At 60.6% G+C, this 22,990-nt stretch overlaps 5 protein-coding genes across 5 annotated transcripts; all 5 read right to left on the bottom strand.

The window, feature by feature from the left end:
• Positions 1 to 652: 652 nt before the first annotated feature.
• LPMP_171200 (hypothetical protein) lies at positions 653 to 3,523 on the bottom strand (the record flags this gene model as incomplete). The annotated part of the gene is made up of 1 exon (XM_010699509.1): positions 653 to 3,523. One exon carries the CDS (start codon positions 3,521 to 3,523, stop codon positions 653 to 655), a length of 2,871 nt encoding a protein of 956 aa, XP_010697811.1.
• Positions 3,524 to 4,339: 816 nt separating this feature from the next.
• On the bottom strand, positions 4,340 to 8,644 carry LPMP_171190 (hypothetical protein; the record flags this gene model as incomplete). The annotated part of the gene is made up of 1 exon (XM_010699508.1): positions 4,340 to 8,644. The coding sequence occupies one exon, from the start codon at positions 8,642 to 8,644 to the stop codon at positions 4,340 to 4,342; it is 4,305 nt and encodes a 1,434-aa protein (XP_010697810.1).
• A 1,416-nt stretch (positions 8,645 to 10,060) lies between these two features.
• Positions 10,061 to 11,113, bottom strand: LPMP_171180 (hypothetical protein; the record flags this gene model as incomplete). Its single annotated transcript, XM_010699507.1, has 1 exon — positions 10,061 to 11,113. One exon carries the CDS (start codon positions 11,111 to 11,113, stop codon positions 10,061 to 10,063), a length of 1,053 nt encoding a protein of 350 aa, XP_010697809.1.
• A 2,029-nt stretch (positions 11,114 to 13,142) lies between these two features.
• Positions 13,143 to 15,728, bottom strand: LPMP_171170 (hypothetical protein; the record flags this gene model as incomplete). Its single annotated transcript, XM_010699506.1, has 1 exon — positions 13,143 to 15,728. The coding sequence occupies one exon, from the start codon at positions 15,726 to 15,728 to the stop codon at positions 13,143 to 13,145; it is 2,586 nt and encodes an 861-aa protein (XP_010697808.1).
• A 4,356-nt stretch (positions 15,729 to 20,084) lies between these two features.
• LPMP_171160 (hypothetical protein) lies at positions 20,085 to 22,265 on the bottom strand (the record flags this gene model as incomplete). The annotated part of the gene is made up of 1 exon (XM_010699505.1): positions 20,085 to 22,265. The coding sequence occupies one exon, from the start codon at positions 22,263 to 22,265 to the stop codon at positions 20,085 to 20,087; it is 2,181 nt and encodes a 726-aa protein (XP_010697807.1).
• Positions 22,266 to 22,990: the final 725 nt, after the last annotated feature.

Here is a 22,990-nt window from a genome sequence, read left to right as displayed (position 1 = left end):
TCCGCATTCTGTGGGTGTGCGTGTTCGCCGGTGCGATGGTGAGTAAAAGTGGCCACAGAGAGAGAGAGGGGGGAGAGGAAGAAGAAGGGAAGAGTAAGGCGATAGAGGGAAACTGTACACGTGTGCCGCGGTGGCTGTTGTGGATGTGGATTGGACGCCGGTCCCAGTTGCTCTGCAAGTTGTTCCGTGAGTCCTCAGTCGACTGCTCGTGTCGCTTTTTTCCCTTTAGCACGTGTCGAGGGGAGGGGGGTGTCTCCCTCACCTTCCTCCACGCCTGCGAGTCACTACACTCCAACAAGGAGAGAGAACGAAAGCTAAGAGTGAGGTGGCCCACTGATGGCGGAAATAAGAGGAGATTGATGAATCTCTGCGGTGAAAACTTACGTTAACCGTGCGGTGCTTAAGTCAGAAGGTAAAGAGAAGAGAGAACAATGGCGACGGCGGAGCAGAGCCGCACACCGCACACGCAAAGCGTGTGCGTGGGCACAAGCAAAAATGGGTGTGTGATCAACGATGCCCGCGTGGGAGACCCAGCGAGGAGAGAAGGGAAGCGTTAGCAGGTGGTGAGAGGAGCGCTCCGAACAAACTCGCACGCATGTCTGCTCTGGAGCACACCCCAATGTCTCCTCGCCTTCCCCTTTCTCTTGTCCCCTCAGGCAAACGCCGCCTTCGCCTCCTGCGCGCCGTAGCGCACGCGCGTCGAGAGCTCGCGCAGCCTCCCGTACGCCGTGTGTGCCTCCATGTGCTCTTCAGCCGCGTCAAGGGCGCCCTTGATGCTTCTCTGTACTTCCTTGAAGGCATCGACGATGGCCTGCTGCAGTGCCTCACCAGTAGGCAGTGTCGTCGCCGCTGCAGTGGTGGCCTGCTCGTGCGACACCCCCTCGACACCTGCGAGATCCGTCTGCGCGTAGGACGCCGTCGTTCCGGCAGCGCCGTCGTCCTGCGCCTCACCAGATGCCTCAAAGATGTCGGATACCATTACCTCCAGGCACTCCACAGTGCGGCTGAACAGAGCCTCCTCGCGGAACCACTGCTCTTTCTGCTGGCATGCGCGCAGCTCCTTCTGACGGTAGCGAAAAGAGGCCATAGGGCCATCCAAGAAGTGCATGAGCCTCGCAGCGCACGCGTAGATATCCGGGTCGCTGACAAAGAGCTCGAGGATGCGGGCAAACAGCGCACGGACGCGGTCGGCATGACGGTGGCGAATTCCCGCAACAATGGCCTCGCGCTCCGCCGTCTTCTGCGCCACCGCCGTACCCGACACGAAGTCCGGCAACTCCACATCCGCCCCCAACGGCGCCAAGCCGGCAATCTCCTCCTCCTCCTCCTCCGCTGTCGCCATGGTCTGCGCCACCGGGGCATGGTGGATGGCGTTCTCGTCTGGCAGAATGCCGAGGCTGCGGTAGACGAGCGTGTCTGCCTTGCCGCCACCCACTTCTGCGGCATCGGCGGAGCTGCCGTGAATTTCGCCCTTCACGTAAGCAATCGTGTTATCCACGAACAGCTCCAGCGTGCCACGCTCCAGGCGGATCTGCCGCTGTGCAATGTCTAGCGCGATGCCGAGTGCGTTTGTCGTCTCCGTCACCTCCCTGAGCTCGCAGCCAATGCGAAAGTAGTTCTGCCACATGCGCCAGTCGCGGCGGTTGTTACGGATGGCCTGGCTCATGGCGTTGAAGGCCGGCCGAAGTTTGCCCTCGCGTAGCATAATAGAAGCCAGGTTATTCCACCCGAAGGCGTCGTTCGGGTCGATCTGGCAGACACGCGTGAAGGCCTCGCCGCTGCGCTCGAACTTCCCCAGACGCAGAGAGGCGTAGCCGAGGGCGAACCAGTCGCCGCCAAAAATAGGGTTGATGCGCACGGCCTCGTCAAAGTACTCGACAACCTTGTCGTAGTGCTCCCGGTCCAATGCTAAGCGCGCCAGCGCCCGCATCGGGGCGGCCATCTTGTGCCCGCACAGCTCCCAGGCCTTCCACAGGTGCGCATCGTCGCGCATCGCCTCGCCGAGGGCGACCCACAGCATTGGGTTCAGCGGATCCTTCTCCAACAACTCGCGCGCCAGACTCTCGGCGCGGCGCCGCTTGTCAAGTTTCTTGCAGCATTCGATGATGCGCTCCCAGTCCAGGATCTGCTCGTACACATCCAGCGCGGTCTTGTAGAGCGTCTCCTCGAAGCAAAAGTCTGCGTACTCGCGCCTCAGCGCCCATACCGGCGGGAAGGCGACGCTGTAGAAGTAGCGGCTCGCCGCCCGCCCAAGCGCCTCGTGCGTGGGGTCGCGCCGGGCCGAGTACTGATCCACTAACTCGGTGAGTTGCATGAACGCGCGCTCCTGCACGCGATTGCGCCGTAATTCAAGGCGCGCGCGCATCAGCAGTGTCTGGCAGCGCACAATAAATGGCGATGGGGCCGGGTCCACCAGCAGACGCTCGATGTAGGTCATCATGCGGTGCCGCGTGAGCCCGTGGTCGGGGTTGTTGTTGCGAATTTCCGTGCAGAGAGCGAGGAGGATTGCCTTGTCCTCTGGGTGGAGCGGAGTGAGGGGCTGGAGGGCCGCCTCGGGCGTCTCGCGCGGCCGGTCGAGCAGGTCGTGGCCATCCTTTTCAGTCATAACCGCCTTCGGTTGCTCCTCCGTCATAGACGGGGGTGGAACAGGGCGGTGGCTCGTCGCGCTCAGTACCATCTGAACTAGCTGGTGCTGCTGCCAGCGGGTGCGCACCCCGACCATCGACGTCTCCTCTACACGCAGACCGCTAATACGCATCGCCGCATCGAATGTCTCCTTGGCCAAATCACGGCGGTGGTAGTACCTCTGCACCTGGCCCACCTCCAGCAGCATCTCCACTGTCTGCTCCTCTCTCGGCAGCCGCAGTACCGCGTCAACGCAGTCCGCCAGTGCCAGAAAGACTGTGTTCGAGCGGTGGGAGAGGCACAACTGGTGACGGAAGAAGGCGCGCAGCCGCCATGGCGAGGTGAGCGGCAGCAACGGCACACCCGACTCGAGTTCTGCTTTGGCAACACCGAGGATGCAGAGGAGAAGGCCAGGAAGGCGCATCGCGGCCACCGGCGCTTCGCCATCCACCGTCAGCAGCCGCTGGAGAAAGAGGCCCTGTAGCCCTTCGCGTCGAGCAGCGGTCGGGGCAGTGGACAAGGATGGGGCAGCAGTCGCTGCTGCCCCCGCTTCCTCGTCGTCGTCCTTAACCTCGGAACCCACATGACCCTCTGTCACAGCGCCGTCAAAGTGGTTCAAGACAGCCCTGTAGCGTACCTGCTCCGCCGGGGTGAGCTCGCCTGAGAAGTTCTCGGCATTAAAGAGCTGCAGTGCGAACGCAAGCGCCGACACAATGTCATCCTCGGCCTCGCCGTCCCTCGCGGTTGCGTGATTGCTGCTGCGAAGATGCAGCTCCACCGCCGCGTAGTAGCGGTTGGAGAGCTCGTTGGCCTCCTCTATCGTCAGTTGCAGTGTGTCACGCACCATGTACCGCTCGATCCCCTCCAAGGGGGACGGCAGAGTCAGCAGGAGCTCCATGTCCGCCACAGCAGCCTGCCACGAAGTAAGGAGACTCTTGATTACTATGGTGGGGTGTGCAAGGGAAAGGAGGGGTCAAATCAGCCGCACGGGACTCCTCTCCGCAAGTTTGCGCTGAGGGGAAACGGTTTAGTCGGGGTAGAGGGGAGGGGGAGAGAAAACAGCGGGCAAGATGTATGGATCCCCCACCGTGGTGCACGTGCTGAGCGAGCACGTGTGTGTGTGTGTGTGTGTGTGCACCGTGCAGGAGAAGGGGCGTAATGCGGAGAGGTGACTTCACCGCTACTTACAGCTACAGACGAAGTGCCTGAGAGAGAGAGAGAGAGAGACGCGGCAAGGAAAGCTGGCAAAGTTGTTGCTGTTCTACCAGGCAGCCCAGACACACGCACACACACACACACACACACGTGTGCGGTACAAGGCTTCCTGTGCCCATGTAAGCGAGCGTCCGTCTGTTGCGCGCGTGGGCAGAGCTGCACTTGAAGAAGAGGAATAGGAGGACGTGGGCACAGCGAGAGAAAGCGAAGGAAACCTTCCACGGCAAGCAGCTGGCAGTGGCGCACCTATGCGTGCTGATGGCCCTCTCTACAGGCGGGTGGGCAGGGGAAACGGGAGCATGGAAACCACCGAAGAGAAGGGAGGGCAGAAAGCGACGGGCTCATTCACCCACAGGGCCACAAGAGCAACTCAAGGGAAACAAAGATGGCAGACGCCGTCCCCCTCTACCCCGTACGGAGCACGAGTAGGTGCACACCCACAGCGGAGAGGTAACGGGCACACGCACACCGGTGCACGTGGGGCGCATCAGCCGAAGTGCTACACATTAACTGTGGTGTGATAGGTAGCGTAGTTGCCGCCGATGTGATCGCAGCACACGCAGTTCAGCTCCAGCTTTCCGCCACGCATGCTGGTGAAACGGTAAAACCACTCGCTCAGGCGCTTGAGAAGTCCGACGCGCTCCGCCAACCCCGCCTGCTCCTCTCCCTCAGCGCCGCCGCCCAGTACACCTACGCCACCGCTGGTGCTGCTGTGGGGATACGTGATGCCCTCCGGCTCGTAGTCGCCGCGGGGTGAGTGCATGCCGAGTCGTGTGCCATACGACAGCTTCCGAAACTTTTGCATGTTCGTGAAGCGCTGCTCGCGCCACCGCTTAACGGGCCAGTCCAGGGCGAGGATTAGCGCCGGGAACAACAACGACACACTGAAGTGTGGAACAGAGGGAAAGAAGGCTTGGTGGAGGCTGCTCATCGGCGTGTCAAGAATTACAATGATGATGCTCAGCAGCGTCACAAGAACGCTCGCAGTGACCCAGCGGAAGGAACGGAAGAGGTATGTGGAGCGATGTCCATGCCTCAGCTTCAGCGAGAAGGTGAGGGAGATGGGGTGATGACGACTGATGTGCGTCCAGCAGTGCACCATGAGCCAGTAGTTGAAGGTGAGCGCGACATAGCCCTGGCCAGCTGATATGCATGTGTCCTCCCCCATTGTGACGAGCTCCAGCACCCTGACCTTGCACAGCCTCGTGGAGGCTGTGATCCCAAGCGCCAGGAGCGCCACGACCGAGATGGCGTAGCGCAGGCACCACACCACCGCGCTGTGCCAGAAAATTGCGCGACGGACAAAGTGACTGTGGCGCGACGGCATCACCCGCATCGCGTCCATCCCAGCGTACGCCGTGTACGTGCAGCACAGCGCCAAAATTGGGATGAGCACGTAGAGCTCAAACACCGTCACAGAGGGCGTCAGCATCAGCGGCACCCCGACGATCAGCGAGATGGTGTTCACCATGACAATGAAAAAGTTGGCGTGCATGACAAACTCTGCTCCGTTGCCTATGCCGCTGAGCCGAAGGCGCGCCTGGCGAATCATCATGGCGACAATTGGCAAGATCGACGTCGTTGGCGGCGCCCGCAGGGAGCAGCTGCATCCGATCAGCTCCGCCACGTTGCGGTAGAGCGGGATGTCTCGGTTAAGACTATTCGTCGCCGCAAAATCAGACGGCTCCACGATGCGGCTATGCCTCAGAGCGCTATCCTTGTCCGCGTTAGTGCCGCGCCTGGTGGGAAGCACGCCGATCGACAAGTCCGCCTGCACGAAGCTGCGCACATTGCTGTGGTTGAGCACGGAGCCGACCGCGACGACGACCTCATGATTGTCTTGCAGTACCGACAGCATCGCCCGCTTCGACACTCCCAGAGAATGCGAGAAGAGGCTCACCTGGAGTGGGATGGGGTCAACGTGCAAAATGTGCTTGCGGATGGACTTGATACCAAAGGGCAGCTGCGCACGAATGCTGTGCGGGTCCAACGCGACGGCGTCCTCCTTGAGCGAGATGCAGCAGTTCCAATCCGTATCCAAGCCGACTCGGCTTCCGAAGCTCTTCGTCTGGCGCTCCGTGCCAGCGCAGAAGTACATGCAGCGCACACCCGACTCATCCAGCAAGCCCATCGTGCTCTGTACGTTGGGGCGCACTGAGTCCTGCAAACCGATCAGCCCAAGGAAGGTGTGGGAGGTTGTCGCCATGAGCCAGATGCAAGTGCTGCTGGTGAGACAGCTGTCCTCCTCGATGTCGCCCACCACGTCGGTCGGAACGGCGCCAAAAGAGTGGTTGTATCGCGGCTTCACGTTCGCCCATCGCGCGCTGCGCACCGGGGGTGCGGACTTGCAGCGACGTCGCAGGGTGCCGCGCGGGTGGCGTTGTCGGTGCCCATCGCAGTCACCAGCGTCGAGCTCGTGAACCGCGACTTCGCTATCCCCGCCGCACTCGGCCTCGTCGTTGCTGTAGGAGCTCATGACGCTGCCGCCACTGCTCTCACCGTCATCGCCGACATCCACCGCAGACATTTCCTTCTCCATTTCCACCTCCCTGTCGCTTGTACGCACAGCCCTCACGGCACGCTCGCGCTTCGGGACCGCCAACAGTATGGGTGCCCCGCCGTCGGTAGTAGCGCCACCGTCGTCGTGTCGCACGATGCGGCTCCCGTTGGACCAGCTCTCCTCGCATGGTGGTCGCCTTGATTCGGCGAACTGCGATGCGATGAGCGGCTGCGGCGCAGTGGCCTCACTGCGAGCCGTCTTCGAGGCCGCACGCTGCTGACGGCGACGCCGCCGCTTTGCCTGCGCCCTCTTCGCTGTAGCACTGTTCACCTCGACGCCATTTCGAAAGAAAAACTCGCTGTAACGGTGCGGTTGACGCGGTAGAGTTGCGACGTAGGTGCGGTAGCGCTCTGGTAAGATGCGGTGCGACAGCGCCACCGTCTCTAGCGCCGCCCCTTCCTCCCACTGGTGCTTGCCCATGTAAAGCACCTCCGCCTTATCATGGGCGTCAAACACCTCTACCGCCTGCCCTGTCCAGTGCGTTGTCGAGTGGCGGCACACGAGATACGGCGTACCTATGGTGAAGATATGCATGGCGCCATCGCTGCTCTCGACAAGGTATGAGCACGCCTGCTCCGGGTAGGTGTCACGGTACCCGCTACCAGTGGACGTGCTGATCACGAAGATGCGCGCCAGTATCAGGAAGTTGTGTACCACTCTATCGTGGAAGCCACACGCTCGCGGGATCCAATGCATCGCACGCGCCCACAGAAGGGAGCGGTCGCAGAAGCGGAACGGCTCCGTCCACGTCTCGAGCTGCGCCGGCTCCTGTGCGAGGGCATGCACAAGGATGACGAGGCAGAGAGGGTTGAGGTGGCTGCTGTGCTTATGACGGGCCTTCTCGTCGGCGAACTCGACCGCCAAGTCCTGCTTTGACGAGTGCATGAGCCGCAGCTCCAGGAAGCGGCGCTCCTGGTACTTTTTGCGCCTGATCTGTCTTTGCATGTCGCGGCGGCGCTCCCGGGCGTCGCGCTCGCTGGGCTGCGAGAAACACCCATTCACAGCGGTAGCCGCCCCGTCATCGCCATCGCTTTCTCCACTGGAAGAGCTCTGTTGCTGCTGCGGGTCGGACTTTAGCAGGAACACCTGCTTAGGGACGAGCACCATGTCCGTCACGATCCCCGTCTGATCCAGCATCGCCACCACCGTCGCCATACTAAAGACGTCGACGAGAGAGGTGGAGAAGACAAGCGGGTTACGGCCCCCGTTCGGTGGGGGCATGCGGCACACCACCCGCGCCATCGTCACCAGCGTAGACCAGAATGAGAAGCGCGGTAGCCGATCCTCCAGCGCGTAGGAACGGCGCGACACCATGTAGTGAAAGAGCTTGTCGAGGTAGACGTTGGCGTAGAAGATGAGCAAGCGGTTGAGCACAATCGCGTTGAGGGGCAGCAGACCCAGCGCCGCAACGGCGGGGTCCAGAAAGACGCCCTCGCCGAGGGGGGCCCCCACGAGATGGTAGAATATGACGCCAGTGCCGACTGCCAGCAGCATCACGACTGCCCAGATGATCAGGAAGACGCGGTGGACAAAGTACTCCATGTGGTGCGACACGGAGATGGTGTTGCCGCCGCCAAGCACCGTGCGCGACTCACGCTCGTGGTCGCTGCTGTCCGTTGTGTCCTCGTCCTCAACGAAGGGCCTGTTGGAGAGGAACAGGTTTGGCAACCGCGGTGGTCTGGCGCGGTCCGTTAGCGGCTTCAACACAATTGCGTCGCACTCGAGAGCGATGCGCATGACGTCCACGAGCTTGCAGATGCCCGCCGGCTCCAAGTAAGAGCGCACCTTGAGCGTCACCTCGTCCAGCCGCTTGGACATTTTCACCATTAGGCTCTTGTGAATGTGCTTCAGCCTGCCAGTGCGCTCGTCGGCGACGGCCACCATTCGAAATGCGCCAGCCGGCAGCTGCGAACACACCTCGATAAAAACCCGCCGCCGCTCCTCAGCAGTCTGACTCCGACGCAGCGGCATCTCCTGCACACGGCGCCACCACCGCGTCAGCACCTCCCTGGTCACCGAGGCGGTGCGGTACTTCACCTCTGTCACGCGGGCCCAAAAGTGATAGGCCTGCAGCAGCACGCAGAGGCTATAGAGGGTAAAGAACAAGATAGTGCACAGGATTGTCTGCGTCATCGGGTACAGGAAGCAGGAGATAATGAGCATAACGCACGTCACCGCAATGGCGCAGCTTTGATCCAGGACAACGCTGCGCAGAAGGAGACGTGAGATGTGCATTGTGTGCATCCAAGCCTCCTCACAGTGCTCCACCAGCCGCTGCAGCTCCGCACAGATGGCTGCTTCGTATGTGCTGCTGGGGGTGTCGACATTGGCCTGGGTCAGGGTTGTGGAGGCCAGTGACGAGAGCGAAGAGCTGCTGCCGCCTAAAAAATCGTGCGGCGAACCGTTGTCGTTAACCACAGCGGCAGTCTCTGAGGCCGCCGCGCCACCGTTGAGGTGTGGCAGAACCAGCACCTGTACTGCTGGTGCCGAGGGTCCACTTTCACCGCTGCAGTCAAGGCTCTCCACGGTCACGTGACGACCCTTCATGGCTCACCCTTGTACTTGACGGTGTGGTGTGTGGTGTATGTGTCCCTCTCTCTATCTCTGTGCTGTTGTGGTGCGCGTTAGGGTAGGATGGTGTGCGCTCGCGCTTGTAATCACCACTCCTCACCTTCCGTGCGCGCGCGCCTGTGTTAGCGCGTTGATGACCCCCGCAAGCCGCGTCACGGATTGGCGCGCAGCAGCATACAGTGAGCTGAGAGAACAGACGCCGAAAAGGTCACCAAGCTACCAAACGTGTGTGATTGCGCAGCTGATGGGCGGTGCAGCCAAAGGAGAGAGAGGAGAGAGAGGAGAGAGGGAGAAAGTAATGAAAGTGTGAGAAGGACAGAGGAAGTGAGCAGGAGGGCGCAGGCACATGCAGGCACTCAAAGCACCGCAAGCGGCCTCTCCTCCCCCTCCCCCTTGGCTCTACTCCCCTCTCGCACGCTGGTCTTATCCCTGGCTTGCTTTCCAGCTTCTCATACTTGGCTGTCTCTTCTTGGGGGCACGAGCCTCGCTTAAGCACGCATCACAGGTACCCGCCTCGCCATGCGTACACACATTCGGCTACGGTGTCCGCGACATCATTGCATGAGTGAAGCCATCCGCCCGCCACTGCAACCCGTCACTGTAGGAGCGGCAGAAGAGCGCAAGAGCGGCTCCGAAGAGCGGTGGAGAACTCCCCCATCCAAGAGGAGACGATAACAAGACGAAGACGTACAACACGCGTGTGAAAGAGAGAGAGGGAGAGGGAGGGAGGAGCGCAGCAGTTAAGGGGGGGGGGGTAACTACGGCACGCGTTACAACACACAAGCGATCAAGAGCAACATACATACGCAAATTCCCACAAAAAGACAGGTGTGCACATACAGCCACGTAGGCATGCTCAGCGGCAAGTCCAGTCTTACCCCTGCGCGTGCTGTGATTGCTGATTCCGCGCCCGCGCCTCGTGGACCTGTGCATGCTGGACCTCCATCTCCTGCTCCGTTAGTGCTGCCCCCGGCCACTACTAATGCCGTCACTGTACCTGATGGTGGCGAGAATGGGACTCCTCCTGCGCAGATGGGGCTTTGTAATGCCCATGGGGGTGGGTTCAACCACGGGTGAGGCAGCCTCTGGTTAGCGGTTGTGATGCCTCTCACGGTGTTGCTGATGCTGCTGCGCCTGCCCTGCCTCCGCATGATTGAGCGGCGGCTCAACCGATACCGCGGGCTCGCCCCCATGCGCCTGCGTCGGATAAGACTGTGGGGTGGGTCGCCCAGACGCTGCGGTGCGTTGGAACTGGCCGGCTGCAGCATCACCAGTGCACCACAAGTGGCGCATCACAACAGCTGCGGAGAGCGCCAGCACCGCTACGACGACCATGCCGATCCAAAGGCCGCGCTTCGCGGCAACGCCCTTCTCCCAGTGCTTTTCACCACCGGAAACGGCGAAACAAACGGATTTAGCGCTGTTGCCAGCCGCCCCGGCTGACTTGTTCCCCCGCACCACAGCACTGACGCCGCTGTCGATAGCGTGCGTAGCGGTGCTGTTGCTGGTCTGTGGCGATGTGGCCGAGGTAGTGGACGACACCGTCTTGGACGCAGCTGGCGGGATCACGGAGATGTACGTCGGTGGGAAGAAAGTGACAAGGCCGCCCACGGGCGTGTCCCTCTTAGTAAAATACGCAATCAGGTCCTGCTCATGATCCACCTTGTCCCCGCGCGCTGCCAGCACGCTCCACAGGTCCTTCGGTGAGAGTGACGGGTCCACAGTCGTGGGGTCGTAAAGCCTCAGCGAGAAGCGGAAGCGATCCTGCATTTCCTCAGGAAGATTCTTCATCCCCAGCGTATTCATGTCACGGAGCGTCACAAAGCTCCGTGTGGCAGACTCAGGCGCCACGATGGCAACGTGCGGCTTTGCCACGTACCGCTCCGGGTTCTGGCTCCGCATCTTGAACACGCACGGCTGCTTCGACACGTTGTAGATGGAGACGGCATTCTGAATGCACCGCCCAAAGTGCGGCGGTGGGAAAACGAGGCAGTTCGGCTCAATCTTAATCTTCGAATGCGTCTTGGCAGAGCGGTATCGCTGCTGCTGCTGCTGCGATGGTGGGCGGTGTTGACTTGGCAAAGGGCTTGCGCAAAGTCCCTCGGGGGAGCTCGCGTTCAGCAGTGAGTTGCGCAGCTCCATTCCCGGTGATGCACAGCCTTTTACGAGGAGAAAGATGGAACAGCGCGAGAACGAGTGGGAGGGGGAGGAGGAGAAGGGTGATGAAAGTGAGGTGCACCATCAAGACAAGAAGCGCCGGTGTAGTCACGCGCGTGTGTGTGTGTGTGTGTGTGTGCGAAGATGTACAGCTGAGCGAAAGAGGAAAAAAATGAAGGTGATGGAAGTGGCGGTATGTGCAGGCGACTCCCGTCCAGAGTGAAGAGAAAAAAAGCGCAGCAGCAGCGACAGCACAACGGCGAAGACTCGATGTGGCGTATGGCGCCTCTACATGAAGCGGATGGAGAACAGAGGCACCAGCAGCTCCTCCTCTACTGCTAGTGCACGTAGACGTGTTTGGCGAAACGGCTCTGCTGCTGCGGTGAGGGAAGAGGGGTATCAGTAAGGCCAGGGGAATCGGTAGAGGCCGTACCAGTGAGCGCAGCGAACACCGAGCGTGTGAAGAGAGGAACAGAGGGAGGTGGCAATGGGGAGGGGGGAACGGAGAGATGACAGACGACAGCTGTGTCGTGTGTAGCCGACAACAGAGAGGGGGGGGGGGGGTAGATGGCTCTACGGGGTGAAGAAAGGAACGGAGAAACAGAGGAAATACAAAACGAGCCCCGCCTCTCTTGAAAAGGTGTATGTGCGTGCGTGAAGAGAGGAGCTGATGACGGCAGCGTGTACAGGATGGGAAACGCAGCGAGAAATATGCGGAAAAGAGGGGAGAGAAATAGGGGCATTAGGGCGTAGGGAAAGAGTCACCTGGAAGACAGAGCAACAGTGATGGGAACGAGAAACTGAAGGAGATGCGGAGGCTGAAGATGAAGGCAGGAGTAGGCGGGCGTCTCTCCACAGGGTGAACTGCCACCTATGCTGCCTTCCACGCCTCTCTTACTGGCTACGATGAGGTCCCTATCTGTGCACATGTGCAAGCCTGGGGGCGTGCAGGCCTCACGCCGCAGCACCAACAACAGACGGACAAAGCGAGTGAACAAGCGAGGTGGGGAGGCGGAAGAAGACAGGAGGCGGCGGAGACACAAAAAATTACATCAGCGGAGGTTCGCATTGGACATCGCATCGCTCGCACCGGCAGCCGTAAGCGGAGGAAAAGCTGCACTGAAAAGAAGAGACGAGGGCCGCATCCAACACGAAGCCGCACATTGCAGCCGCCCACCAACGACAGTGGTGTGCCTCCCATGAAAGACAAAGGGGAAGACACGTTCGACGCGTGTGACGAGGAGTGGGAAGCAGAAGATGAGCGAGTGACGGCTACACAGCAATGCAAAAGCCCAGCATCACGCGGGAGAGAGAGAGAGGGCGTGGGCCGATACGAATACCAACATAAATATTATGGTGTTCAGCGCGTCCACACGCCCTGCCACACAGCCCCAGTCCAGACGCCGCTCGACCCCCACTGCGCCGCACAGCAGCGCGCCGACCCAGTGGCCTGGGCACCGACCCTGCCCCAGGCTAGGCCCGCCACACGCTCCGCAGGCACCCCTCACAGCAGCCCCCCACCGTGCCGGCCGCCGCCCGGGGCGTCCCTCGGCGTGCCTCACGCTCCCCACACCAGTGGGCAGTGAGGGCCGGGCGAGAGACGCTCGGGTCACCCGGGCGCCCAGCCCATCACATGCATGGCACAGACGCGCCCGCCCCCGCAGGCATCCGCCACGCCACCCAGCACCACACCGCCGACATCCGCAGCGACACATCGCCCTGGCCCAACCCACGTCGTGGGCACGTGGCCCAGCCACCACCAGAGGCAGCTCGGCATTGGCAGGGGGGCGGCCTGGCTCCCCACACACAGGGCGTGGGGGTACGGGGCACAGGATGCCGCGCGCTGAGGCGTGTCAGCCCACCCCCTCTTGACCATTCGCACCGCCACTCACCCTCTCATTCCCCCTCGCGCATAAGAACGCTACACAAGGCATGTGTGCCCCCCCCCGTGCACACGCTGAGGCACACGAGCGCTGAGACACTTGACCACTTCTCTCCTCCACTACCACTCCGCTCAAGCCTCTGTGTTAGAGAGGAGATCGGTAAGTACTTCAATGGAACCGTTTGGTGCAGTAGCGGCGCCAGCAGATGCAGCCAAGCGAGAGGGGAGCAGCGGTACACCATCACGAGCGTAGGAGTTCCTCCAGTGGGAGGAGTCCATGCTGGGACTGGTGCAGTTGCTGCTTCGAAAGATCGCTGTCGTTGTCTTCCCCCTCATCGTCGAAGACTCCTTGTCAGCACTGTACGTGATCTGCGGGCGAGAGCGAGTCGACGTGCCGGAGCGCACGCTCTGCTGCGCCGCAGAGCGGGTTGCAGACCTGCGGCGCCCCGGGGAACCGTTCAACATGGAAAAGAACGGCGACCGGCCTTGCGTGGAACCGGCAGGCGACAGAGAACGCCGATCTCCGCCAGCGCTGGTACCAACGAGCAAGTGCATTGGGTGGCCACCGGAGCCTGTAGTACTGGACTGGCGGTAGAGCGGCGACGCTGCAGAGGTGCGACGGGACGACTCACGCTGGTTCCCCTCGCGGGTCGCAGTGGTGACGGAGCGCAGCAACGAGGTAGACGGGCGCCGCTGTATGGACGGGCGCCGAGGACCGCCTGTCGATCCCGAGCGGCCAAGAGGGCGTGGTTGCGAAGTGCCGCCGGCCTGGCCGCTGGAGGCAACTGAGCCACGGCTGCTGCGCCGTTTGCACGAGCTGTGCTTATCAGTTGCTGGTCGCGTCCACGGAGAGAGGCCGCTACCGCGACGACTCGGTGTTGCCTCGGTGTTCTTGGTGTGGTCGGCGCTGCCTGCTCGAGAAGCAGTCGAGGCAGGTTCACCCCGCGCACGGGAATCGCGCGTGGTTGGTTGGCGAAGGTCTCTCGTGGTGCTTAGCGGGCGGTTCACCTTAACATCCAGCTGGGACGCCCGCAGCGACGAAGCGGACGGTTGCGGTCCTGTGCCGGTGCGTGCCCCCTCCTCCCACCCGCCAGTGCCGTGACTGTGGCGCCGGTGAGCGTGAGTGCTGCGAGTTTGCTCCGCTGAAAGCAGCTTCGAAGTGGCGTTGTCGCTGTCGTTACTCGGACTAATAACCTGCAGGCTGTGCGCATTCACACATCGAATGGCGCTCATCTTGGGACCCGCCGGGGTTGTGTCCGGCGCCTGTGCCTGCCAGTACGGCCGCAAAGGTGTTCTGTGGCCTCCCACATCGCTCATGTTGTGACTGTCTTTGTGGGTCGCGCGACTCGGCCGACGCTGCTGCTGCTGCCTTCGCGGCGCCGTCGCTGAATCGAGACCTCCCATCGCGACCGGCTGAAGAGCCTGAGGAAGACCTGTCGCCACCATTCCCATGCAACTCATCTCCGAGTACAGCAGCACCTGGTCCGCGAGCTTGTGCTCCAGCAGGCGAATGCGCTCGTCCTTCATGTCCAGTTCATGCTGCTTCGTCTCCATGTTGCGCGACAGCTCACCCAGACGTGCCTCGAGCACTTCAATACGCTTTAACGCCACATCTGCATTTACCTGCGGTGTCGAAGACGAGTAAGTCGCTCCAGCACAATCAGCACCAGCGCCGGGGGCGACCGAGTTGGAAGACGCAGACGCGCCGTGGAAAGCGGTCGCGGCAACCGCCATCTCGCGCGACAAGCGCGCATTCTCCTGGCGCAGACGATCTACTTCGCGATTCAGCGTGGTAATGTGGTTCTCTGCGTCGATGTTATTGCGTTTCTCAGCCGCCAGCTCTACTTGCAGTGCAACGAGAGAAGATTCAACGCGAGCAATGCTGCCACGCCGGTCCCTTCGTGCCGCCCCCAGGGATACTGACAAGGGTGATGTGAAACCAATGGACTTACAAGGCTGCGTCGAGCTGGGCCGCCCCTGCGAGAACCGTCTCGACGCGCTTGAGTCACTGCCTGCATGCCAGCGAAGATCGCCCACCCTGCTGGTGGAACGACTGGTACGACACACACGACTGCTGCCTGAGTGGCGGCGAGCTGCAGAAGCAGTGGTAGACGTGGAGAAGGAGCTGTTGCGGCTGAGCGACGCACCGCCGTGACCAGCCTTGAAGATGGCATCAGGGGAACGTTGCGAGTGTTCGGGGCGATGACGGAAATCATCCTCGCTCTCAAGGCAGTGTAGGTTGGCATGGTGACGACGGCTGCTTCCGTCGCTGCTGCTGCCGCTGTTGGCACCATCCCTGTGGCCCGGCCCACAATGTTGGTACTTCTGCTGCTCGGAATGGTTGTGTGGTGCAATGAGAGAAGCCTGAGACGGTGATACGAAGGTTTGAGGCACGTCGGATGCTGAGTTCCTCAGTGCGTCACCCTTGGGCTGCTGCCGTCCGCACTCACGGGCACGCAACGTCCTGCGGTCATCGCTGTTCGATGTGTCGCTGGGTGGTGGAATAGATGACAGAAGTGCCGCTCCATCCCCGTGAGAAACACCAGGAGCGACAGGGTAGTACTCCGGACTGTCAAGCAGGTCTGCAAGATCTTTTTCCGTGTTAGGCCCTGTGGCAGCCGCAGCAACCGCTGTCCGTCTCGCATCATCAGGGTCTGAGGAGCTGCAGCTTCTCCTCCCTCTATCGTACCCGCCGCGGTCGCGGGCCTCCTGTCTCATGCACTCGAGGAATATGCGCTGAGACATGCGTGTGGGGCGAGCCGAAAAGCGACTCTTGAAGAATGCCAGAAAGGAGGGGGGGACTGCGCCACTGTGCGGCCCTGCGGCAATGCGAAGTGGCCCCTTGGCGCGACGTGGAACGTCACGTCTCCTAACGTCGCTTTCCCCTTGGTTGACAGGCTCAGTGCAGCGCGGCCCACTGTCTCCCCACACGGTAGCGTCACACCCGTGCTGCTGAGCGTGGCCCTCGCCTTTGTTGTTTTTCTATGCCCTTCGGTTGGTCTGCAAAGGTGAGAGGCGGTAGGGGAGGCAGGCGTGTGCTCGAGTCCGTGTGGCACGGTGAGAATGCAAGCAAAAGAGAGAGAGAGCCCAGGCGTAATACGCCGAAGAGACGGTGGTGGGGGTGTAAGACTACGATGCCTACGAGTGTCAGTGTGTACGTTGGTGTGGTATGCCTCGATAATGATGGCTGTGCTGGGTCGCAAACACGTCGGCCAAGTGAGTCACACGCGTGAAGAGGGAGAAAGAGGGAGAAGAAGGCGGGCAGCGACGTAATAACGAATGAGAGCGAGAAACGTTCAAGGGCGCAGAGACCTGCGAGGTGCACATCGGTGCAAGTGGTCGAGGAGAGTCACCGTCGTCGCTCGCCATGCTGATGTCCCCGGTCGTGCCTCCACTAACCCTCCCCTCACCCACCCCCGCTATGAGCGCGTACAGGGGGGAAAGCGAGCAGCGAAATAAGCATTGAAGGATACGGAGCGACAGGCTGAAGAGCATTGAAGCACAGGGTGAGAAAAGAAAGGCCGCCGGTGCGCCACGGCGCTGTTCTCATCTTCTTCTGACTTATGCCTTTCGTTTCCGGCTCAGCACATCCACCAATGCAACTCGTCAAGGAAAAGGAGACAACAAACAAAAAAGAACAGGGCAGGGAGGCGGGGAGGGGTACCCACCGCAGCGACAAGCGCGCCAACATAAAAAGAACAACACTGACGATGGGGTGTATGGGGGAGGGGGAGAAGAAGCCCCTCAGAGTATCCGCTGCTTGAGGTGCGCTCATAAACACACACACGTGCGCGCGCATTACAGCTGGCAGTACTCCCCCACGCACGTGTGCTCTTGCCTGTGTGTGCCGTGCACTATGGCACATGGTCTCCCTCTCCCTCCCCCTTCTCTCTCTCTCTCCCCCCCCCGTCATTAGATGATGCGGGCGCATACGCGGGTGCCGTCGGGGCACAGGCATGCCGGCGCCTAGAGAGGTTGAAGGTGAAGCGAACGGGAAGCGAGAAGAGAGACCAGCACACGGAGGAAGAAAGACAAAGCAGCAAGGATGGAAAGGGTCGAACACACAAAGAGAGAGGGGGGGAAGAGAAGCACACCAACAGCCGACTGTTGGCACGCCGATCGCTCTCTTCCCCTTCCCCCAAACCACCACGACCTGTTTGCCTCTCGCTGGCTTCTGCTCTATAACCCGTGAAGGGGCACAACGGCGAGACCCACACTAACAGCAGCAGCAGCAACAGCACAAAGAAAATAAAAACACGGGAAAGCACCGAGAAGGAGAAGAGAGGCACGTAGTGCCCGGCACAGCCAATCAACACACAGCCACAGCCACACAAAATTGCAAGACGAAGTGAGAAAAGCGAGAGGCAGAGGAAAAGGCGTGCGCTTCAGTCAAGTCCCACATCCCCTGTGGGGCGGTGGCCGGGGCGGCTCCACCGCCGCTCATGGTGGACGACAACGGGAAGAAATGCAAAGCAAAAGAGGCGAGCCTGACGAAGACATGCGAGAGGGAACACACGGAAGCGCAAGAGAAGCACTGCGGGGGAAGAGAGGAAAGAAGTGAAGCGAAATATGAAAGACGAGAGAAGGAATGAGCAAATGGGGAAAGACAGCGTTGGGAGGGAGGGAGAGGGAGAGAAAATGCGACTTACCGGTAGAGGGAGGGAGGGCGGCTTGGGGATGGTAAAGTCTGCTCGCTGCCGTAGACACATGTGCATACCTGCATCGAGGAACGGCCAGAAAGAACAAGTAGGTTGAAAGGAGTTGCTTGTAGTGGGGGCCGTGGAGGGGGTGGCGAGAAATGGAAGCTACCAGCACTGAGGGAAAGGGGGTAGGGGAGGGGAGGGGAGGAGGAACGACCACACACGCGTGTGCGTGCGTCTGCGCCCCGACGCGAAGACGCCCAGACCCAAAACGTGCAGCTGGAGAAGAGAGAAAAGGCGCAACAGTGGCGATGAGAAGCGGATGGAAAGAGTGAAAAGACGTCAGTTGAAAGAATACCCACACGAAGTCATAAGAGGGGAACGCAACAGTGGTGGCGGCGGCAGCGGGGGGATGTGGGGGGAGCATAGAAGCGTGGCGACACACGGCCCACGGAAGCAAACAGAGGTATGAGGAAAGGCAGTGGAGAGAGTACAAGAAGAGGTGGCAAGAGAAAGAGAGAGAGGGAGAGAAGCGCTTCGCCATGATGCGCACACAGCCCCAGACAACTCTAAACCGACAAAAGGGGGGCATTCGAGACTCGAAAGCGCTACGCCACAGAGAAGAAAAACGTAACAAGCTGAGAGAGAGTCGGGCGGGAAAGTGCTGAGAAAATAGGGGAAGGGGAAGGGGGGGCACGCTGCCCTCGCTCAGACGTGCGTACGCACATCGTGTGTGTGTATGTGGGGGGGGGGGGTATGTGTGCATACACGACACATGTATATGGGCCTCCCCCTCCCCTTTCCTTCCCTCCTTCCTTCCTTCGCTACCGCGTGAGAGAGGGTGAGAGCGAATGAAAAGTAAAGTCGCACCGATGCCCTGAGCGAGTCATCATCATCATCATCAACGTCTCACTTGATCCAACTTCTGGGCGGTGTCTGCGATCGTGCCGCATACACCGAGGCCATACCAGCAGGAATAGGGCGCCTCTTTTCTGCGAAAAAATCAACGTGTGTCTATGCAGTGTCGACGCTCGAATGAGAATGCGAGGAAACCTCCCCCACTGGGTGGAAACACGAAAGGGGGTCGGAGGGGGCCTTCCTGTGAAGGTGCGGACAGCGGGACCAGAACGAGGGAGAAGGGGGCCACACGGGGGGAGAGGGGGTCGCAGGGGTCTTTTCTCAGGGGAAATGCAAAAAAATGCGGAAAGTACGGGCTGACAGGCGGTACTCCGCAAAATAGAAAAGTGGTGCGCCCATTTTGGCCAAACACACCTCCGACCGTCCCGCCCGATTTCTCGTCGCACACCGCCGAATGCCTGGAGAACAAGACGCGCACTGATTCGACACCACGAGTGCAAACAAAGGAAAGAGACAAATGCTCGTGTTGGGGAGTTCATCTTCTCCGCAGGTCCTGACGCACTCGCTTACAGGCGTCGGAAGGAGAAAAGGGTAAGGAGTTGAAAAGAACAAGAGCAAGAGTGAGCGAGTCTCCAGCGCTCTCTTGGCTAAGGCACGGCCTTCCCATCAAATAAATACATTCACGCATACAACGCCGTGAAACAGCGAGAAAGGCACCGGCCCCAGGAGCCCTCACGCACGCACGCACACCCACAAAGAGAGAGAGAGAAAGAGAGAGGTCAGAAGAGGCCGCCGTAAGCCAGAGAAACGAAAGGAGAAGAAGCAGCGGGAGAGCGGCAGAGGGGGGTGGAGAAAGAGAAGAAGGCAGTAGAGGAGTGTTTGGCTAAGAGACGAAAGAGGCGGCACGAAGGAGCAAGTGAATTCGAAACCAACAATCAAAGCAAAGCAAAGCACGACAGCAAAGGACAGCCCGTTGTTGGACAAGAGCGCTATCAGCAGCATCGCCGTCAGCAACCAGAACACCTCCGCAACAAGAGCACCGTACTCTAGAAGCACCAAAGCAGCAGCAGCAGTAGACAAAATGAGAATGGGAAAACAGGGAAAAGAACGGGAAGGGAACGAAGGACGACTGGACAAGGCAAGCACAGATGCAAGGAGAGAGACATGCTTTCCGGCGCACTGCACCCCAACGTGCACACGTTGCCGCCAACCCCTTTGAAGGCGCGTCCTGCCCACCCAGCCGTTGCAGCTGGGCACATCGCGCAGGCAGTCGAAAGAAGAAACGCACACGAGGGAAAGAAAAGGAAAAGAGTCGAAGCTAAGAAGCACTTGGAGAAGAAGGAGACGTGCACGCCCACACGGAGTGAGGAGAGAGTGAGCGGGAGAAAGAGCAGAGAGAGAAAGCAAAAGACACAAGGATGACGGCGAGGCCGCACGCGTGACCATACACGTGTATCAGTCTCATCCCCGCCGCCGTCAGTATCACTGTTACGCGTAGGACAGAGGGGGGGTCTTCTGAGAAGGAGAGAAGAGCAAAAGAGAAAAGGCAAAGAGAAGCACACGTGATTCGCTGTCCTCACAACAGGAACACCAGTAGACCTTGTGCGGCTGACGCGACGGCCTCGGCGGTCATGACGGCGTAGAGTCGCACGCCATCTTTGGGGGATTGTGGCAGCGGTGGGGAGCTGGCGTCGCTGCTGCTGGTGGTGCTGCTGCTGGCATGGAAATGGTGGGTGGCTACCGCAGCGGTTTTATCCCCCCACGACATGTACTGGTGCGCTGTTGACTCTCGGGTAATGCAAACGTCACCCTTGAATAAGCACGGCGAAGACACGCTGCGCCACTCCACTGTCCCTGTGGGGGAAGTCGAGGCAGCTCCACGGGCAGCAGGAGGGACGAACGCGGTGGGGTCCGTAGAGGCGTCGTCACTGGTCGCCGTAGCGCTCTCGCCGTTCCCCGATGTGCGCTTCTGCTTGAGAAGACGACGTGCGTGACGACTGCAGCGGACTTTGCGCGCTGATGAGTGATCGCCCAGCACGAGACGTAGCTGCGGGTACCAGTGGTTCTTCAAGTCTTGCCACACATAATCACACACCTGGTGCAGCCCCTTGAGCGCGCGCTGCGAGCCGCTGGCACACACGATACAGGCCTGCGACCAAAACCACGACGACTCTACCGTGAAGATGGAGAACAAGGCAGCTGAGGCACCATCGGAAGTTGACGTTGCGGCCGTCGCCACCGAAGAAAAAGCGGTGCCGGCCATAGTCGAGGGCAGGAGAGGTATGGCCAGGAACGACGAGGATATGAAGGACATGCGTCGGGAGATCCATGCAGCTGCCTTTCGCTGTTCGCACTGTCTACTCTGTGCGGCCGCGCTTCCGGCACGACCAATATCCGGGAGGTGCAGTGCTTCGCTTTCCTGCCCATTCTCCTCGCAGCTGCAGGGATGCTGCTGACAGTCACACAGCGACACCAAAGGCTTCAGCAGCCACGCGGGCAGCAGTGCTGACTGCTCGCGCGCGCCCCTCTGTCCCCCGCTAGCCCCAGCATTAGGTCGTGGCGATGGTAACGTGGATGACGGTCCAGTAAACTCCAGCTGACTTTCCAGCACCATTGCCACAGCAGCCTCCCGGGCCTCCCTTAGTGCCGCCTCCTCGCCGAGCCGTCGAATGTCGTCCTCCGACACCACAGGCGCGCCTTGAGATGGCGACGGAAGTGTCGACGCGATCGAGGCCACTGCGGCGTGCTCACTGGAGGTGCTGGTATCCGCCAAGGTTGGCGTCCACACACCTGCCCACCAGGGCTCACCCATGCACTGCTCACCGTCGCTAGTCAGAGACGTGGTGGTAACACTGATGACGTGAGGAATGAGGATGGTATTCGCCGTGGTGCCCATTGGCGACCCAGATCTTGTCGCACCGATGCTGTAGGCCGTCTGCTCTGTGGCACCCTCGTAAGAGGAGTGCGGCACGGCAATGTTGGGTGGTGCCGGAGGCAACGAACTCGGCAGTGAATCCACCCTCGACGTTCCCGCTACCACCGCGCTGGCGTTTAAGGAGTTGTGGGCGTCATCGTGATGCTTGTAGACACCGATTGGGTCAGAAAGGATGGTCTCAGTGGCGGAGGTGACGAGAATACAATCGTCGTTAGGGATGCTCGTCGTCGTCGTCGTCGCGGCCAGCTCCGGGCGCGGCACGGTGAGGGCCACAGGCAGGTGGGTCTGAGAGGTAGTGGAGAGAAGGGACCACATCGTTGACACACCGCGGGCCAGGGAGCCACGCCCCTCTGCCAGCCCGGCAAGGCCAAACCGGCGGCGGCAGCGCCCCTTCGGGGGGGAGGCAGCGCCGCCGAACGCGTCCCCCGACGCGGTGTCGTCTGCGGTGCGACTATTCCTATCGTCAAACAGCGGCAGAAGCGCAACAGGCGGCGGCGCAGAGGCAGCCGCGGTTTCTCCCGTCGCTGCCGGCGCGTGTAGAGAGTGACGCCCGTCACCGTCGTGGTCCGCAGGGGCCTGCTCACAGACGAGCAAGCTGCCGGGCTCGCTGTGCGAGGATCCTGAAGCCACTGCGAGGCTCCCGCCCACATCCAGGTCCAGAAACTCCCAGCTGCTGCTGTTTTTTGGAAGCGGTGCCGCGCCAAGCCCAGCATCTGCACAGAACTCATACATCGGAGCCGTCTTCTCGCGCTCCACTGGGCTCCTTTGCGGCAACGTCGACTCCTGCGCCGTCGTTACTGCAGTTCCGCACACACCCGACATTGGCTGCGATGCGTGTCGTGGATCTGGGTGGATGTGGGTGTGAGCCTGCCCAGAAACCCCGGGGTCAGTAAGGCAAGAGGGCAAACCAGGGATGTTCGCCCTGCGTGCGCGGGTCCACACGTGTGAAGAGCTGATTTCACCTCGGCGCTGCGTGTGAGGAAACTGGCGTCACCAACGGGGAAGAAAGGTGCGGAAGGGGCAGGAGAAGAGGTCGAACCACAAACAAGGATGGAAACTGTAGAATCGGATGCACACGTGACCAGAAGTAAGGCGTCGACATCAGCGCCGATTCAAGAGAGGGGCAGGCTCGGTATGGCAGAAACCGCAGAAGATGAGGGAACCACTCGCGGATGCGTGTGTGTATTAGCCCTGAAGAGAAGAAAGAGGTGAATGATGAGGTGGAGTGGGGGTTAGGAGGAGAGGGACGTGTGGACGGCGGTAGCAACACATGTGTGACTGACGAGGTGAGAGCGGCAATCAAACACAGCCAGGGCTAATGAAAAGCTATAGTTCAGCACGAGAAGGAGAAGTAGGCGGCAAGCAGACCAAAGAGAGGGTACCGGCGTGTATCTGTATGTGCCTGTGTAGGTAGAAGGGCGAATACTCTCTTGCACTCGATCTTGTGAAATCAGAGGGGAGAGGGGGAAAAGAAGGCTGTTCACTGAGTTGAATGGGCGCCATCCCGCTTTCCAAGCTGGCGATGGGCCAGACGTCGCCAGGTAGGG

The sequence above is a fragment of the Leishmania panamensis genome (assembly GCF_000755165.1).
Source record: "Leishmania panamensis strain MHOM/PA/94/PSC-1 chromosome 17 sequence".
Taxonomy (NCBI): domain Eukaryota; phylum Euglenozoa; class Kinetoplastea; order Trypanosomatida; family Trypanosomatidae; genus Leishmania; species Leishmania panamensis.
This window is presented reverse-complemented; position numbering and strand designations above follow the sequence as displayed.